At 44.0% G+C, this 18,452-nt stretch overlaps 1 protein-coding gene across 3 annotated transcripts in view; it reads right to left on the bottom strand.

The window, feature by feature from the left end:
- EXOC6 (exocyst complex component 6) overlaps positions 1–18,452 on the bottom strand; it is a 179,028-nt gene that overhangs the window by 70,190 nt on the left and 90,386 nt on the right. For all 3 annotated transcript variants that reach the window (XM_038764352.1, XM_038764353.1, XM_038764354.1), the window contains exons 9-15: positions 14,253–14,336; positions 14,118–14,164; positions 13,915–14,035; positions 12,153–12,224; positions 8,099–8,196; positions 5,327–5,432; positions 2,544–2,653 (exon numbers count right to left, since the gene is read on the bottom strand). In XM_038764352.1, coding sequence (XP_038620280.1) covers positions 2,544–2,653; positions 5,327–5,432; positions 8,099–8,196; positions 12,153–12,224; positions 13,915–14,035; positions 14,118–14,164; positions 14,253–14,336 — 638 coding nt within the window. The remainder of the gene's footprint in view (positions 1–2,543; positions 2,654–5,326; positions 5,433–8,098; positions 8,197–12,152; positions 12,225–13,914; positions 14,036–14,117; positions 14,165–14,252; positions 14,337–18,452) is intronic.

Genomic DNA, 18,452 nt, shown 5'->3' with positions numbered 1-18,452 from the left:
CACTTGGTGTGGGTACTAAGCACTGGGGTGGATACAAACAAATGGGATTGAACACAGCCCCTGTTTCACATGGGGCTCACAGTCTCAATCCCTGTTTTACAAATTAACTGAGGCCCAGTTAATTGACATGAAGTGACTTGTCCAAGGTCACACAGCAGACACATGGCAGAGCCGGGATTAGAACCCACGACCTTCTGGCTCTCAGATCCGTACTCTATCCACTATGCCACCTCCAGGCACTACCATACTCTCCCTCCCCAGACTCACTGTAAGGCACATTTCAATTATGTGCCCTATTCATAAAACCGACTAGATACCACATGACCTGGCAACACCTGAGCTGGGGCAAGGCTAGACCGCTTCCCCAATGTCTCCATTTCCCACGGGTTAGTTGGGGAACACGTCAGGACTGAATGAAGGCAGGGGCCATTTCCTCATTCTCCTGTAATATGGGGGTGTCCCTTCATGTCATCTTTAGGAAGTGACCCTGAATGCTCCCAGCCAATGGCCCTGGGGAGGTGGCAGAGGGTATCCTTCCTTTTTTTCTTTTTGTTTGTTTAAACAGTATTTGTTAAGCTCCTACTATAATAACAATAATAATAATGATGATGGCATTTGTTAAGCGCTTACTATGTGCAAAGCACTGTCCTATGCACTGGGGGATACAAGGTGATCAGGTTGTCCCAAATGGGGCTCACAGTTTTAATCTCCATTTTACAGATGAGGTAACTGAGGCACAGAGAAGTTAAGTGGCTTGCCCAAGGTCACACAGCTGACAAGTGGCAGAGCTGGGATTCAAACCCATGACCTCTGACTCCCAAGCCTGGGCTCTTTCCACTGAGCCATGCTGCTTCTCTGGCCATGCTGCTTCCAGGCACAGTACTGAGTGTGGAGGTAGATTCAAGATAATCAGGTGGGATGCAGCCCATGTCCCATATGGGGCTCAAAGTCTTCATCCCCATTTTACAGATGAGGTAACTGAGGCCCAGAGAAGTGAAGTGACTTGCCCAAGACCACACAGCAGAAACATGGCAGAGGCGGGATTAGAACCCAGGTCCTCTGTCTCTCAGGCCCATCTCTTTCCACTAGGCCACGCTGCTTCTCACAAAAGCCTGTCAGGTTTTGATCTCCTAACAAACCTCTGAGATCAGACCAGCTCCGAAAATGCTGTGGATTACAATGGAGTCTGTGCTTCCTTCTCTTTGCTCTGGGCATGCTCAGACCCTGGCACCCTTTTTTTTGAAACAATAAATCATTGGTATGTAATGTGCACTTACTGTGTGCAGAGCACTGTGCTAAGCACCTAGAAGAGGGCAATACAACTGAGTTGGTAGTCATGATCCCTGCCTTCAAAGGAGCTAGTGGTTTAGTAGGGAAGACCATCAATAAAATAAATTACAGCTTTGGGAACTCTTTGGAGCCCTTGTTATGGAAGGAAGTAGTGTGGCCTACTGGGAAGAGCATGAACCTCACTGTTACAGGACCTGCGTTCAAATCCTGGTTCTTCCACTGTTCTGCTGGGTGTGACCATGGGCAAGTCTCTTAACTTCTAGGGTCCTCAGTTACCTCATTTATAAAATGGGTATTAAGAGTGTGAGCCCCATGGGGGACAGGGACTGTGTCCAACTTTATTAACTTGTATCTACCCCAGCGCTTAAAACAGTGCTTGGCACATAGTAAGCGCTTAACAAGTACAATAATAATAATAATAATAATAATAATGATAATACACAAACACACCCAATAAAATGAAGGTTCAGATTCTGAACCTCAAGTAGAACGGCCAACCTCAAGTTGAATTGCCACTTGTCTGCTGGGTGACCTTAGGCAAGTCACTTCACTTCTCCGTGCCTCAGTTACCTCATCTATAAAATGGGGATTGAGACTGTGAGGTCCACGTGGGCTGGGGACTGCGTCCAACGTTATGTACCCAAGGTTCTGTGATAACCTGGTATCTACTCCAGAATAGTTTAGAATAGTGCTTAGTATCATTCTTACTGGGGCCTGATGGTCAAAAATATGATTGAATGAATGAATGAATAAATACTGTTACTGCTGTGGCTACTACTATTACTATGTTATTACTCTATGTACTTATTTTATTTGTACATATTTATTCTATTTTATTTCGTTAATGTGTTTTGTTTTGGTTCTCTGTCTCCCCCTTCTAGACTGTGAGCCCGCTGTTGGGTAGGGATCGTCTCTAGATGTTGCCAACTTGGACTTCCCAAGCGCTTAGTACAGTGCTCTGCATAGAGTAAGCACTCAATAAATACGATTGATGATGATGATGGTGGGATGAGGATGTTAGTGGCAGGGAAGCTAACTTCCAGAGTAAGGGCTAGCATTCTACACACCCCAGTTCACACAAACAACCCACCATGGGCAATCTGAACTAGGAAATGCATGAAAGGCAACATCGCAGGGCAAATTCCTCCATTCTTCCTTAGGGTGCCAACAGCTGAACTCTTCAGAATATGCTATCAAAATGATTTTCTTCAAGAAGGATATTTAACACCCAAATAGGTTTAATTAATGCTTACCTGCGGTGAAGGGACTCTGAGAATTTAAGACTTGCATAAATAAATTCTTTAACCTGAATGTAAATCTGAGGCACTGACTGAGACATCGGGAATTTCTTTGGGAAGAGTTGCTGTGGAAATAATAAACACAAAAATTAACGTCATTCAAATGCCCAACTAAGTTTAAAGAGCACCTCCAAAAAAAATCTAACAATGAGGCTTGATCAGCTATATATTTAGACCTAAAGGGCTTAAAAATCCAAAATAGCACTAATTAGGTGCACTCTTGGACACACAGTGTATTTTGAGGTCAATGAGTCAAAGGAAATTGGAAGCTCAAAATTTCAATATGTGTTAAAATTGTTAAAATTTAATTAAAAAGAATTAAATTAATTCTTAATATTTAAGAATTATACATACTTAAAATGGCTAATGTAATTTATAAACTACCTCCCTCCTTCTCTGCGATCTCACATTTCCTCCTGCCTTCAGGACATCTCTACTTGGACGTTCTTCCTACCCCAAATCGACAAGTCTAAATCTGAATTCCTCATCTTCCCTCCCAAACCATCTTCTCCGACTTTTCCACAACCACTGATAACACCACCTTTCCAGCCAGTCTCACAAACCCACAACCTGTGCATTAACCTTGACTCTTCTCCCTCCTGATTCGGACATTCAGGGGAACTAGACAAGAGTCTTGACTGTAAGCTCACTGTGGGCAGGGAACATGTCTACCAGCCCTGATGCATCGTTCTCTCCTAGGCACTTAGTACATTGCTCTGCACACAGTGAGTGCTCGATAAATACCATTAATGATGATGGAGGAGGAACTGGAAGGTCAGAGCTCAAGACATCAGTTTTGATGCCTCTGGAATAAGTGAAATGTAGGGGTAGCTATCAAGGCTGAAGGAGGGCACCAGGAAAGGGCAAATTGTTCAGAAAAGAAAAGACTTGTCCTACAGTCTTAAAAGGAGGGTGGAATGGGGGAGGGTTGAATTCCCTGGATATCTACTGGGAAATGAATTGCCCCAGGCCGTGGACTTGCCCCTCGAAAGTAAAAGTCAATAGCAACAAAGGCAGTACTAGGGATTTGGCTAAAAAGTTAATTATCCCTTTCAATCCCTCTCTTTGACTCCCTCCCTACAGCCTGGCCAGTTAAGGGGCTGGGCTTGAAGGCTTCTCTCCTCTTGGCTCAGTACGGGCTCTTCAGCATTATTATTATTATTATTATTATTATTTATTTGTTAAGCACTTGCTAGATGTCAAGTCCCGTTCCAAGCACAGTCCACTCCAAAGCACATAGTACAGTGCTCTGTATACAGTAAATGCTCAATAACCATATGGAGAAGCAGTGTGACTCAGTGGAAAGAGCCCGGGCTTTGGAGTCAGAGGTCATGGGTTCAAATCCCAGCTCCATCAACAGAAAGCTGTGTGACTTTGGTAAAGTCACTTGACTTCTCTGGGCCTCAGTTACCTCATCTGTAAAATGGGGATTAAAACTGAGCGCCCCCATTGTAACCTCCCCAGTGCTTAGAACAGTGCTTTGCACATAGTAAACGCTTAACAAATACCATCATCATCATTATTATTATTATTAACTATGCCTTGTTGATGAGGCTCAAAGTCTAAGCAGGAGGGAGAACAGACACTAAATCCCAACTTGCAGAGGAGGAAACTGAGGCCCAGAGAAGTTAAGGACTTGCCCAAAGTCACATAGCAGGCAAGTAGCAGGGCTGGGATTAGGCCACTGCTGCTCTTTTCGTTTCTGATAAATTCCAGAGCCTAGGATGGGATTCTATACTCCTCAATGGGCCCCAAGACCGGCCAGGATCTATTTTCTAAATCCCAACAGGCTCCAGGTAAAGGTCAGTGGCTTTCCTCTCATTCCCCAGCTCACCTGCCTCAGGTTCCAGAGCCAACGAGGGGCTTTCTGTGCCTATGGTACAGTGAGGATGAGGGTTTGTTGCACCCCTTAAAGACTTGCCTCCTTAAAGCTCTAACACCCTGGACTCCACGCCTCCTGGAAGCCCTATTCCCTCACAGTCTCCTTGTAGTGTAGGGAGGAGAGGAGACTTCAAGACAAAGCTGCAGTCTTATCAGGTTTGGAGCGAGTCTGGACAACTCGGTGACAAGACAGGCTAAATGACAAGAGATCAAGGAGTCTGGACAAAGCTGATTATTCTTCAGATAGAACGTTCTGCCAGCTAGGAATAAATCATACCCCGGAGGAGAAAGCACAATGAAGGCAAATTGATCGATCAAATGCTTGGGAGAGTACAGCAGTGTTATTAGACAGGATCCCTGCCCACAAGGAGCTTATAGTGCAGAGGGACAGAAGAACATTAAAGTAAATTACATATCATCATCATCATCATCATCAATCGTATTTATTGAGCGCTTACTATGTGCAGAGCACTGTACTAAGCGCTTGGGAAGTACAAATTGGCAACATATAGAGACAGTCCCTACCCAACAGTGGGCTCACAGTCCAAAAGTCTATATCAGGGAAGTGGCAGAGTATCGAGATATACTTTTATACTTACACAAACTGCTATCATGTTCATCCAAGCAGTTATACTACCCCGCCTTGATTACTACATCAGCCTTCTTGCTGACCTCCCTGCCTCCTCTCTTCCCACTCCAGTCCATACTTCCAGATTGACGAGATCAAGGAACAGTGAGAAGGTTAGCGTTAGAGGAGCAAAGCGTGCGGGCTGGGTTGTAGTGTAGGAGAATAGCAAGGTGAGGTAAGAGGGGGCACGGTGATTGAAGGCATACTTATAATAAAAACTATTTCTTACCTTATCAAGATCTGTGTCTTGAAAGGGAAATCTGCTAATTATAATTTTATATTCTTCTTCATTAGCTACAGGGATAGGGCTGTAGTTATCCTCTTCAAAAATATTCCTGTTTAATGAGAATGAAATCAAGAACTGAAATTCTATCACTGGACAACCTTATGAAAATATGATCAAATAACTACAACTACAGTAGTCATACTTTATCCATCAGGAGGTTGGGTGGAAGGAACTTTTATATTTGGCCCTTAATTATGGACTCTTGCTTCTCTAGTGGAAGCAGGAGAAGAGCTTCAGTGCTGTTCAAGTTCATTGGCTTTACTCCCCTTAAGTGGGTCGAGTAGATTGTCAAGAAGTGTTTGGGGGGTAAAGAAACTAAAAGTCAGAAAAAAATGTTCCCAACTTGGCAGCCCATTAACGCTCTCGGGTGACAAGGTATCAACTAGGTCCCTAGATTGTGAGCCCCATGTGAGACAGGGACTGTGTCCAACTTGATTATCTTGTATGTAACCCAGCGCTTAATACAGTGCTTGGCACAGAGTACTTAACAAATACAATAATAATAATAATGCCCCAGAAAAGATAGTTTGCCCAGTCAGTTAGCCTCTGTCTGGTGCTCTCACTGATATCAGGCTTTCAGTCAACTCTCAACTCCTAAAGGACTGATTTCCCAGCAATTCCTGTTCCTCACTTGTTTGCTTGAAGGAGGGAGCCCCTTGTAACAGAGTGAGCAGGGCAAGGTAAAAGTTTCTGCCAACAGTTCCGGTGAGGGAGGCCACTTAACTAACAGACTTCTAGACTGTAAGCCCACTGTGGGCAGGGATTGTCTCTCTTTGTTGCTGAATTGCACTTTCCAAGCACTTAGTACAGTTCTCTGCACACAGTAAGCGCTCAATAAATACGATCGAATGAATGAATGAACAGTTGAAATAACTCTTCTGGATTCTCGATGAATTTCATTTATCTGAGCTGCCACTCTCTTGTAATATCAAGAGAAGCTGAGGATTGCTAAGCCATTTGAACCCGAGTGTTTTGTGCAGGTTTCCTCTCATAGCATCGATAAGAGGGATAAATGGGATGAAATTTCTGCAAATAATCTAATTGAGGAAAGATGACTTTGTCCATTGGGCAGGACCCGTGTTTTTTTCAATAATATTTGTTAATTAAGTGCTTACTACGTGCCACACACTGTAGTAAGTGCTGGGGTAGATACAAGTTAATCAGGTTGGACACAGTCCCTGTCCCACATAGGTCTCACAGTCTTAATCTCTATTCACATAAGAGGTAACTGAGGCACAGAAAAGTTAGGTAACAAGTGGCAGAGCTGGGACTGGAACCCAAATCCCCAAACTATCAACTCTACTGTATGAAATAACTTTAAAAAGACCTGCATCATCCAACTGCAGCGAGTTATAGCTCCAAGTACACTGTGGGAGGGCCTCCACTGATTTGGCAGAAGAGAGAGACTGTCTCAAACCTTTTCACACACCAGGCTACTTTAACCCCCTTCGGGAAGGCACAAAGGCCACCTGGAAACTGGCTCTTGTGTAAAGGCAGCCACAGTGTCCCACACCAGGAACGAGAGAAAAGCCAAGGAGAAGAGCGGGAAAGAGGAGGGCGGGGGGCAAAGTTCAACAGCAGAAATGCCTGTCAGGCCCTTAATCTAAGGGAAAGAGTGTGGGGCCAAAAGTGGTAGAGGTGGGTTAAAACCCTGGCCCCACTAATTCTCAAATTGTTCGGAAGAGCCTCAGTTTCCCTGCCCTTCCTGCTGGCAGAGGTGGTAGTGAGGACAAAATGAGATCACCATCTGGTAACAGTATGGCCTAGTGGATAGAACGCAGAGCTGGGAGTTAGAAGGACCTGCGTTCTAATCCCAGCTCCGCCACTAAATGCTGGGGAAAATGCAAGCTAATCAGGTTGGACACAGTCCCTGCCTCACATGGGGCTCATAGTCTTAATCCCTGTTTTACAGATGAGGTAACTGAGGCACAGAGAGCAAAGTTACTTGCCCAAGGTCACAAAGCAGACAAGTGGCCGAGTCAGGATTAGAACCCAGGTCCTTCTGACTCCCTGTACTCTATACACTAGACCACATTGCTTCTCTGAAAGCATTTGTGTAGCTTGCAGTTGGTTGCAGTTTGTGGTTTACTGGAAAATCCCAGTTGTCCTGAATTCACCAACTGAAATGAACATGAAGCCTGGAATGCCCTCCTTTCACACATCTGCCAAGCTAGCTCTCTTCCTCCCTTCAAAGCCCTTCTGAGAGCTCACCTCCTCCAAGAGGCCTTCCCACACTGAGCCCCCTTTTTCCTCTCCTCCTCCCCATACCCCCCGCCCTACCTCCTTCCCCTCTCCACAGCATCTGTATATATGTTTGTACAGATTTATTACTCTATATTTTACTTGTACATATTTACTATTCTATTTATTTTGTTAATGATGTGCATTTAGCTTTAATTCTATTTGTTCTGATGACTTGACACCTGTCCACATGTTTAGTTTTGTTGTCTGTCTCCCCACTTCTAGACTGTGAGCCTGCTGTTGGGTAGGGACCATCTCTATATGTTGCCAACTTGTACCTCCCAAGCGCTTAGTACAGTGCTCTGCACACAGTAAGCGCTCAATAAATATGATTGAATGAATGAATGAATGAATGAAGCCATATGGGCTGACAGACTTAAACATGGGCTACGTAAGAGAAGTATACATTTGCTTCAAGCTGTAAGCAGAGAGCTGAAAGCTAATTAAGCAATTTGTCATGTCGAGTTCACTGACCTGAATACTCCAGCCCATTTCTTAAGCAGCGTCTCACCATACTGCTCCTTTATTTCAAATAAAAGATCGAAGAGTCGACTCACTGGAAAGCCATAATCCTAGAGTTCAAAAATAAAAAGAGAAGTAATTCAAATCAGGTGTAGCAGTTCATACTAGAGGTTAGGGAGGGTTCCTACATATGTGAGCCAAACCGCTCTGGACCATTCTATATGACAAAACTGCCCAAAGTGTTTTACTAGACTGTCAGTCTGGCACCCCATTAGGAAATGGTCAGCCGTCTCTCACAGATGACAAGGACTATGGCCCTGTCATGGAGTAACAGACTCACTCTGAGACCCGATCAAGTCTGCTGCGGTTTGCACAGATCAATCGATGGTATTTACTGAGCGCTTACTAAGTGCAGGGCCCTGTACTAAGCGCTCAGGAGAGTCCAATAGAGCAGAATTGGTAGACACGTTCCCCGCCCACAGCCAAGCATAGATATTTCCAAGGAAGGAGGGTGGGTAGAAGTTTTCAATTGACTGTCCCTCCATTCTGACAAGAGGCAAGATTCTGTTATGATCCTGGGCCGGGCCTTCCAGGACGTCTATTTATTTTAAAAATAAGGTTTGAGTACATCTTTAAATTTTGTTTTGTTTTGTTTTTCTGTTCTCTTCTTAAGGGGTCTTCCTTGGTGTAACTGAGAACAAGGATTCCATACCCAGAATGATCCCTCAGCGGGTTTAGTCCGGGAGAGAGATCACAGTCACTGCCGAACCTCTGCTCACTGCACTTAGGTAGGAGCGACTTATTACATCCTTCCTCCCCTTCAATTTGGCAGATCTTTTGTAAATGATTGCTTAACTGATCTTTAATCAGGTAATCTAAGCAGCTATGATGGCTCATTAGCAGACTGTAATCAAGGACTTCTGAAATTAACACATCCACTCAACAGAGAAGCAACGTGGCCTAGTGGACTGAGCACGGGCCTGGGCAGCTATGATGGTTCATTAGCAGACTGTAATCAATGACTCCTGAAATTAACACACCCATCCAACAGAGAAGCAACGTGGCCTAGTGGACTGAGCACAAGCCTGGGCGTCTGAAGGATGGGAGTTTTAATCCCGGCTCTGCCGCTTGCCCGCTGCGTGACCTTGGGCAAGTCACTTCCTTTCCTCTGTGCTTCAGTCCCCTCATCTGCAAAATGGGCGTTAAGACTGTGAGCCCGATGTGGGACATGGACTGTGTCCAACCTGATTAGCTTGAATCTATCCCAGCGCTTGGCACAGTAAGCATAATAGCACCATAAAAAAACCACAGTGAGCAGCAGATGCTATAGCTGCTGTTTCCAATGAGAAGTGAAAAGGGGAAAAAGTTCTAGGAAAGGTGGAAACAGACTGGGAGAGAGAAATATCAGGGAATCGCTGCATTTGTAGCCAGGAGCTGGGAGAGGCCAGGAGGAAGTCCTATAGGGAAAGCTTTGCAGCAGAGCCTCAGTACTCTCTTTGCACCTCCACCTCTGAGTCTGTCCCTTCTCTTCCCACTTCTCAAAGCCCCTGCAGAATCAATTCCTTCTGAAGGCATTCCATCATGAGTCCTCACTATCTCAGTCTTGCTAATATAATAATATACAACTGTTACATTGTATTCACCCAAGTGCTTAGTGAAGTGCTAATACCATTGATTGATTAGCCTCTTCAGCAATCATGTAGTATATCTATTCACTTACGTATTATTTATATCTCTCTCAGTCTTAATTATGGCACATTGATTTGTATTTATGGCTCCCTCTGAGGAGAGCAGGTATCATTCATTCATTCATTCGATCATATTTATTGAGCGCTTACTGTGTGCAGAACACTGTACTAAGCACTTGGGAAGTACAAGTCGGCAACATATAGAGACGATCCCTACCCAACAACGGGCTCATAGTCTAGAAGGGGGAGACAGACAACAAAACCAAACATGTAGACAGGTGTCAAAATCGTCCGAATAAATAGAATTATAGCTATATGCATATTGTTAACAAAATAAATAGAATAGTAAATATGTACAAGTAAAATAGAGTAATAAATCTGTACAAATATATACAAATGCTGTGGGGAGGGGAAGGAGGTAGGATGGGGGGATGAGGAGGAGGAGAGGAAAAAGAGGGCTCAGTCTGGGAAGGCCTCCTGGAGGAAGTGAGCTCTCAGTATCACATCTTTTGACTAGAACAGTGCTCTCCACCCAGTAAACACTCAGCCAAAACCAGCCCATTGATATTGAGTTTTCTGGTTATTTTCCTCCTCTTTATTTTTGGTTTTCCTGGATTGTCTGTCTGGACCACAATACTTTGGTCCTCTGAAGAGGATCCACTAGCTTCAACTCAAATTCCCTGAGCCCTTCCAGACACTCATTGTCTATCTCTATCCTCAGAACCTCCACGGGCCTTTTTTTAACGGTATTTATTAATAACTTACTATCTGCCAGCCATTATACTAAGCACAGGGGTAGGTACAAGCTAGTCAGGTTGGACATAGTCCCTGTCATCATCATCATCATCAATCGTATTTATTGAGCGCTTACTATGTGCAGAGCACTGTACTACGCGCTTGGGAAGTACAAATTGGCAACATATAGAGACAGTCCCTACCCAACAGTGGGCTCACAGTCTAAAAGGGGAAGACAGAGAACAAAACCAAACATACTAACAAAATAAAATAAATAGAATAGATATGTACAAGTAGAATAGATATGTACAAGTATCACATATATAGATGTGTACATACATATAGATATGTACAAGCCCCATGTGGAACATGGGGCTTCCGGTCTTTATCCACGTTTTACAGATGAAGTACCTGAGGCACATAGAAGTGAAGGGATTTGCCCAAGGTCACACAGCAGATGAGTGGCAGAGCTGGGATTAGAACCCAGGTCCTTTACATTCCCGAGCCTGTGCTCCATCCACTGGGACACACAGCTTCCCATTTCCCACTGCAGCAAGCAAAAAAATCCTCACAATTTCTTTCAAGGCTCTCCACAAACTCTACCCATTTGGCAATATCTGTTCCCTTCATCTGCTACTTTCTGTCCCATGGGCTAACTTTCTAACTTTACCTTGCCCTCAACTCTCCCACATCCCATCCCATCCCTGGCACTGTGCCTCAGGCCTGAAATCTTTAAACTACAAACCCAAGTTCATCCTGATTTCAACGCCATCCTGAAATCCCATCTCCTCCAACATGCAGCGTGGCTCAGTTGAAAGAGCATGGGCTTTGGAGTCAGAGGTCATGGGTTCAAATCCCGGCTCCACCAATTGTCAGCTGTGTGACTTTGGGCAAGTCACAACTTCTCTGGGCCTCAGTTACCTCATCTGTAAAATGGGGATTAAGACTGTGAGCCCCTGGTGGGACAACCTGATCATCTCCCCAGCACTTAGAACAGTGCTTTGCACACTGTAAGCGCTTAATAAATGCCATCATTATTATTATTATGCCTTCCTAATCAATTCCCAATACTCTACGTCCTATCAATTTATCAGCCATCTCTAACACTTACAGATTTATATATACCCATCCTCAACATGTGTGTGGATGTTTGTTCAACTATTCATTCGATGACTGTACCTGTAAATATTTTAATGTCTCCTCTATTAGAGAGGAATTCCAAGAGGGAAGGGAATGTGTCTTTCTGCTTAGTACAGTGCATTACATCCAGTTGGCTTGCAGATAAATAACATTATTACTAGGGGCCACCGAAAATCAGGGCAGGAAGCACCCACCTAAGCTGACCAGACTTCTAAGATTTAGAAACTGGCTCCAGATAGGCTGGGGCAGGGGGTTGGATTTGCAATTTCCAGAGATTTTTAAGAATGAGACAGGCCAACTTTCTGGAATGCGTTTGTGTAGTTCTACCTAGAAAGAAAAGGGAGATTAAACAATCTATCAAGATCTTTTTTCATCTATGAGTCTCTCTCTTGAGCCCTACGAGTCCTTGATTCTAATCAAGAAAACAGGCTAATGAAAACAAAGTATTGCACTTATGGCGTGTTTAAATGCATCAGTGGCATGGGTGGTTAGACATTACCCACCTGCAGAGTTTCAGCAAACACAACAATGAGATTCTTCAGCTCCAAAACAAGATCAGGATCAGTGCAATAAGACTGAAACCAAAGCATATTAATTGGGTCAAAGTGAGCACCAAACATAAAGAATTGTTCTTTGATCAAATTCATCAGTTTTATATTTCAGGAAACCCCGTCTAGGAAAGAGGAAATTATATTTTGCCATTTTAAACTCACTGGTAGGCACATATTCAAACTTCCTAAAATGAGTCGCAGTTAACAGTCAAGGAACTCAGACTCACTAGATAATTGTGGGCAGGGATTGTCTCTCCTCATTGCTGCACTGTACTTTCCAAGTGCTTAGGACAGTGCCCTGCATGGTAAGCATTCAATAAATACAATTGATTGAATGAAGGAATTGCCCACCAGAGCTGCAATGATGAATTAGTAAGAGAAACTGGTATCTTCTAAGCTACTCTGTGACTTCCTCATATTGCTAGAAACAGCTGAAAAATAAAACCTTTACTGAGAATGTGACCCAGTAGTAATAGGCAAACTATATGCTTCCTTTTGTTGCCTTTTCTCCCCCCTCAATGAACTACTGCAAATGCAGCTTTAGGTTCTTTCCAGAATTAAAAGCTTTCCTAGCAACCCACCCAAAGTATTACCATAAAATGATCAATCAAGGCAGCATACTGTAGTTGAAAGTATTTGCATCTTGAGAATTTATAATGATCTCAGTTACCATTTTCACATTTAAAATTTCTAAACCCAATAAGTTCTTATAAGTGTTGGATAACCTGCAAACTGCAAGGATGCATTGCTGGAAATAAAAGCTACAATTGTTCCTGTTGGTTGGCAAAGAATTTTTAAACACACACACACACACACACACACACACACACACACACACACACACACACACACACACACTCCCTCCCACCCCAACAATTCTGCCTAAAAATTCTTCTCAACATGCATTACCTATAAGAAAAACTACTGCAAATGCTTACAAAATACCAAGGTTCATTTCTTTTTTGTTTTTCATTACCAAGCTGATAGACTTTAAAGGTAAAAGTTCTTAGTAAGTTTCCAAACTGTGGCTTGAGGACAAGGCGCATTATTCAAATTTCCTTATTTGAGTTCTGCAAACAGCAGGACAAATCAATTTGTGTAGAAGAGCTATGATGGCAGAGACTTTTAATTCACAAAAAGAACCGTGATCTACTTTTTAAAAAGAAAAGATCTAGTACTTTACAACTCGTCCTTCTTTAAAAAAAAAAATCATTGCAAACAAATGATCTGTAGAAACATTGAAAGCAGAAACACTGAAAGGGGAAACACCAAGGGTTTTGCTGATAGGATTTATTTTGGAAACAGGGAACTGGGAGCAATAATTAGGAACTATTTCCTGGTGGTGCGCTCAGAGGGGAACTCTTCAGTCTGATCTAATGAAGAGGTCAGTTGAAACTAATGAGGGAGTGCAATAATCACAACAAATTAACTCTGCATATTCTACACTGTTGGACTAAGAGCCTGGTTAGAAGGTCTCCTCAATTGTAAATCAGGGGCGGATTATGCTAAAAGCCCTGGTTGTAGTTCACAGCCTGATGTCACTGGGGAACACAAACCCACTATCAGGTCTTCCCCCAAATAGGGCTGATTTTTAATTACAAAACCCGAAACAAATGAAGGACGCCCAGCTCGTCCATTCCACGACACTACTCTTCCTTAAACCCACAGAGGCTTTCAAAGAATGGGTTAGAACTCAATTACAAAGTTTTCTCACAGAATGAGCTCGAAGGACAGCAATGATCTTGTTAAGGGCCATGTTCCAAAGCCCATCAGTATATGCTCTGGTTACCAAGCCTTGCGTCACATGCAAAATGTGATCTTCCACCACAAAGAACCTAAACGGAAAACATTTCAAACAGTTAATGAAATATTAAAGAATACCTAGATAATCAATGTGCAAATTCAGGTAACACATACCCTACAATTTGACTGAAATATCTTCTGTAGCCTTCAGCTGTTTCATGCTTTAAATGAAAGAGAAACAACATAGTTTACATGCCAACACCAATGTTATTTTTGTTCATTCCAACCCTAACCACCCCACATCTTTACCATGTTCGCCTGGGGCTGCAGGACCAATCTTGCTTGCTTCTTTCTCTGTTTTCGGTAATAGTTTTCGAAAGTCTCTTCATCGCCCTGAAGCAGGATCAGCAAAATAAGAGAAAATTCATTCATTCATTCAATCATATTTATTGAGTGCTTACTGTGTGCAGAGCACTGTACTAAGTGCTTGGGAAGTACAAGTTGGCAACATATAGAGATGGTCCCTACCCAGAAGTGGGCTCACAGTCTAGAATGATCATAATGGTGCAATGGGACTTCTTCATAGACTGTAAAACCGTATTTCATTTTCTGACAAATTCCCCCCAAGTCCAGTGAATAGTCCCGACATTCAGGAAGCAGTGTGGTCTAGTGGAAAAATCATCAGCGTAGGAGCCAGAGGAGTGAGCAGGGAACAGATCTACCAACTCTGTATTACTGTATTCTCCCAGGGGTTTAGTACTGTAGCACTGTAGCTCAGCACGCAGTTAAGAACTCAATAAATATGAACGATTGATTGATTTGGGTTCTAATTCTAGCTCCACTTGCCTTTTCTGTGCTTCACATTTCAACTATAAAATGGGGATTCAACACCTGTTCTCTCTCCTAATTAGAATATTAACCCCAAATGGGACAGAGTCGGTGTATAACCTAACTTGTATCTACCCCAGAGCTAAGAGCAGTGCTTGACCTATAGTTGATGCTTAACACATACCATAAAGACAAAATAAGCAAAACCCTGAAGAATGAAGTTTTATGGCTTTTTTTTTTTTTAGTTTCACAAAAACACAAGACATTTTGGGAGGACCAGAACTTGGTGTTGAGAAACTGAGTCTTGGGTACCCACAAGAATAGATGGGGTGAAGAGGTGGTAGGAGGTGGTAAGGAAGCTAGCAAAGGATGAGGAATCAAAGGAACGAAAAGAACCAGGATAGTACAGAGTTCTCTTAGTCTACCTTGAAAAAGTGTAAAATAGGAGGACTTGAGGGAAAAGAGACAGAGACAGTGAGTGGAAACTGGAAGGGTTTTTGTTTTTTGTTTTAACGGTACTTGGTACCATATATGCCACACACTGCACTAAGCGCTGAGGTAGATACAAGATAATCAGGTTGGATACAAGATAATCAGGTTGGACACAGCCCCTGCTCTACAAAGAGTTTACAGTCTTAATTCCCATTTTACAGATTAGATAACTGAGGCCCAGAGAGGTTAAGTGTCTTGCCCGAGGTCACATAGCAGACAAGTGGCAGAGCACTTCATTCATCTATTCAATCATATTTATTGAGCGCTTACTGTGTGCAGAGCACGGTACTAAGCACTTGGGAAGTACAAATCAGCAACATATAGAGACGGTCCCTACCCAACAATGGGCTCACTCCTCGACTTCTCAGCTGCCTCTGACACTGTGGACCAACCCCTTCTCCTCAACAAGCTATCCAACCTTAGCTTCACAGAATCCATCCTCTCCTGGTTCTCCTCATCTCTCTGGCCATTCATTCTCAGTCTCCTTCCTGGGCTCCTCATCCTCCCCCTCCCATCCCCTTACTGGAGGGCTTCCTCAAGGGTCAGTTCTTGGTCCCCTTCTGTTCTCCATCTATACTCACTCCCTTGGTGAACTCATTCACTCACACGGCTTCAACTATCATCTCTACGCTGATGACACCCAAATCTACATCTCCGCCCCTGTTCTCTCTCCCTCCCTCCAGGCTCATATCTCCTCCTGCCTTCAGGACATCTCCATCTAGATGTCTGCCCACCATCTAAAACTCAACATGTCCAAGACTAAGCTCCTTACCTTCCCTCCCAAACTCTGTCCTCTCCCTGACTTTCCCGTCACTGTAGACAGCAGTACCATCCTTCCCGTCTCACAAGCCTGCAAGCTTGGTGTCATCCTCGACTCTGCTTTCTCATTCACCCCACACATCCAATCCGTCACCAAAACCTGCCGGTCTCACCTCCACGACATCACCAAGATCCGCCCTTTCCTCTCCCATCCAAACCACTGCTTTGCTGGTTCAATCTCTCGTTCTATCCCGACTGCATTACTTCATCAGCCTCCTTTCTGATCTCCCATCCTCCTGTCTCTTCCCGCTTCAGTCTATACTTCACTCTGCTGCCCGGATTATCTTTGTACAGAAATGCTCTGGGCATGTGACTCCCCTCCTCAAAAATCTCCAGTGGTTGCCTGTCAACCTTCGAATCAAGCTTAAACTCCTCACTCTCGGCTTCAAGGCTGTCCATCACCTTGCCCTCTCCTACCTTCCCTCCCTTCTCTCCTTCAACAGCCCAGCCTGCACCCTCTGCTCCTCTGCTGCTAACCTCATCACTGTGCCTCGTTCTCGCCCATCCCGCCGTCGATTCCCGGCCCACGTCCTCCACCTGGCCTGGAATGTCCTCCCTCCACACATCCACCAAACTAGCTCTCTTCCTCCCTTCAGAGCCCTACTGAGAGCTCACCTCTTCCAGGAGGCCTTCCCAGACTGAACCCCCCCTTTTTCCTCTCCTCCTCCCTTCCCCCTCGCCCCCCCGCCCTAAACCCTTCCCCCTCGCCCCCCCGCCCTAAACCCTTCCCCCTCGCCCCCCCACCCTAAACCCTTCCCCTCCCCACAGCACTTGTATATATTTGTACATATTTATTACTCTATTTTATTTGTACATTTTTACTATATTTATTTTATTAATGAGGCGGATATAGCTATAACTATTTATTCTGATGGTACTGACACCTGTCTACTTGTTTTGCTTTGTTATCTGTCTCCCCACTTCCAGACTGTGAGCCCGTTGTTGGGTAGGGACCATCTCTATATGTTGCTGATTTGTACTTCCCAAGCGCTTAGTACAGTGCTTTGCACACAGTAAGCGCTCAATAAATAAGATTGAATGAATGAATGACTAGAAGAGGGATACAGACAACAGAACAAAACAAGTAGACAGGTGTCAATACCATCAGAATAAATAGAATTATAGAATGGATTAGAACCCTGGTCCTTTGACTCTGACCCATGCTCTTTCCACTAGGCTAAGCTGCTTCCAAAGATCATCTGGTCCAGCCTCCTGTCTTCAGGCAGGGACTGACTGACTGAGTCAAATGGGTATCTGTTCTTTCTATTTGTAAAGCACGGCATCAAACACTGAGGATTCAGTCAGTCGATTGTACTTATTGAGCACAAAAACACATTCCCTGCCCACAAGCTTTCAGTCTAGAGGGCAAGAAAGACATTAATATAAATTACAGATCCGTACATAAGTGCTGTGGGGCTGGGAGGGGGGATGAAGAAAGGGAGCAAGTCCGGAAGATGCGGGAGTGGGAGAAGAGGTAACAGAGGCCCAGAGAAGTGAAATGACTTGCCCAGGGTTACACAGCAGACAAGTGGCGGAGCCGGGATTAGAACACGACTTTTAACTACTTACTCCTTTCCGAACAGTTTGGGGTTTCCAAACTGTGCAATTTGCTTGTTGGCATTCCATGGCAATAGCTTATTTATTTAACAACTGGCTCAAGGCCAGAAGTCAACCGGCAAATAGGTTTAAACTAAGCTTAAACTAAGGCTGGTAACCCAATCCTAGGTAAACTGCTTTAGCTGTGGTAATTGGCCTCCCTCAATTGTTTGAGCTGAATTGTGTGCTAATTTAATGGGTTAATTTATTTGTAGCTCATTTTTGGCTCACTGGTGATAGCAGATCCAGGTGGAGATTGGTCAGCAGTACAACTGCACAGCCTAGTGGAAACAGCATGGGTCTGAGAGTTAGAAGGACCTGGGTTCTAATCCCAACTCAGCCACTGGTCTGCTGTGTGACCTTGGGTAAGTCATTTCACTTCTCTGGGCCTAAGTCAACTCATCTGCAAAATGGGGATTAAGACTGTGAGCCCCATGTGGGACAGGACTGTGTCCACCCCAATTTGCTTGTATCCACCCCAGCGCTTAGTACAGTGCACTGCACAGTGCTTAACAAATACCATTATTATCATTATTAATAAGGGGTAGTGGCAGTGTTGGTGGCTATGAAGGTGGATATGGGGGAAGACCCCAACCAAATTCAAATTAAATTCTCTTTCTCCCTCTTCACCCCAACAAAATTCAAATTCAGTTCTCTTTCTCCCTCTTCTCCTCTCCCACTTCCACCACTCTCCTTCATACAACGAATGCCAGCCTTACCAAATCTTCCTGCCCTGTCCTTGCCCGGCTCTGAATCAGCCCCAAGGGCCGGGTG

This window comes from Tachyglossus aculeatus, chromosome 22 (assembly GCF_015852505.1).
Source record: "Tachyglossus aculeatus isolate mTacAcu1 chromosome 22, mTacAcu1.pri, whole genome shotgun sequence".
NCBI classification, from domain to species: domain Eukaryota; kingdom Metazoa; phylum Chordata; class Mammalia; order Monotremata; family Tachyglossidae; genus Tachyglossus; species Tachyglossus aculeatus.
This window is presented reverse-complemented; position numbering and strand designations above follow the sequence as displayed.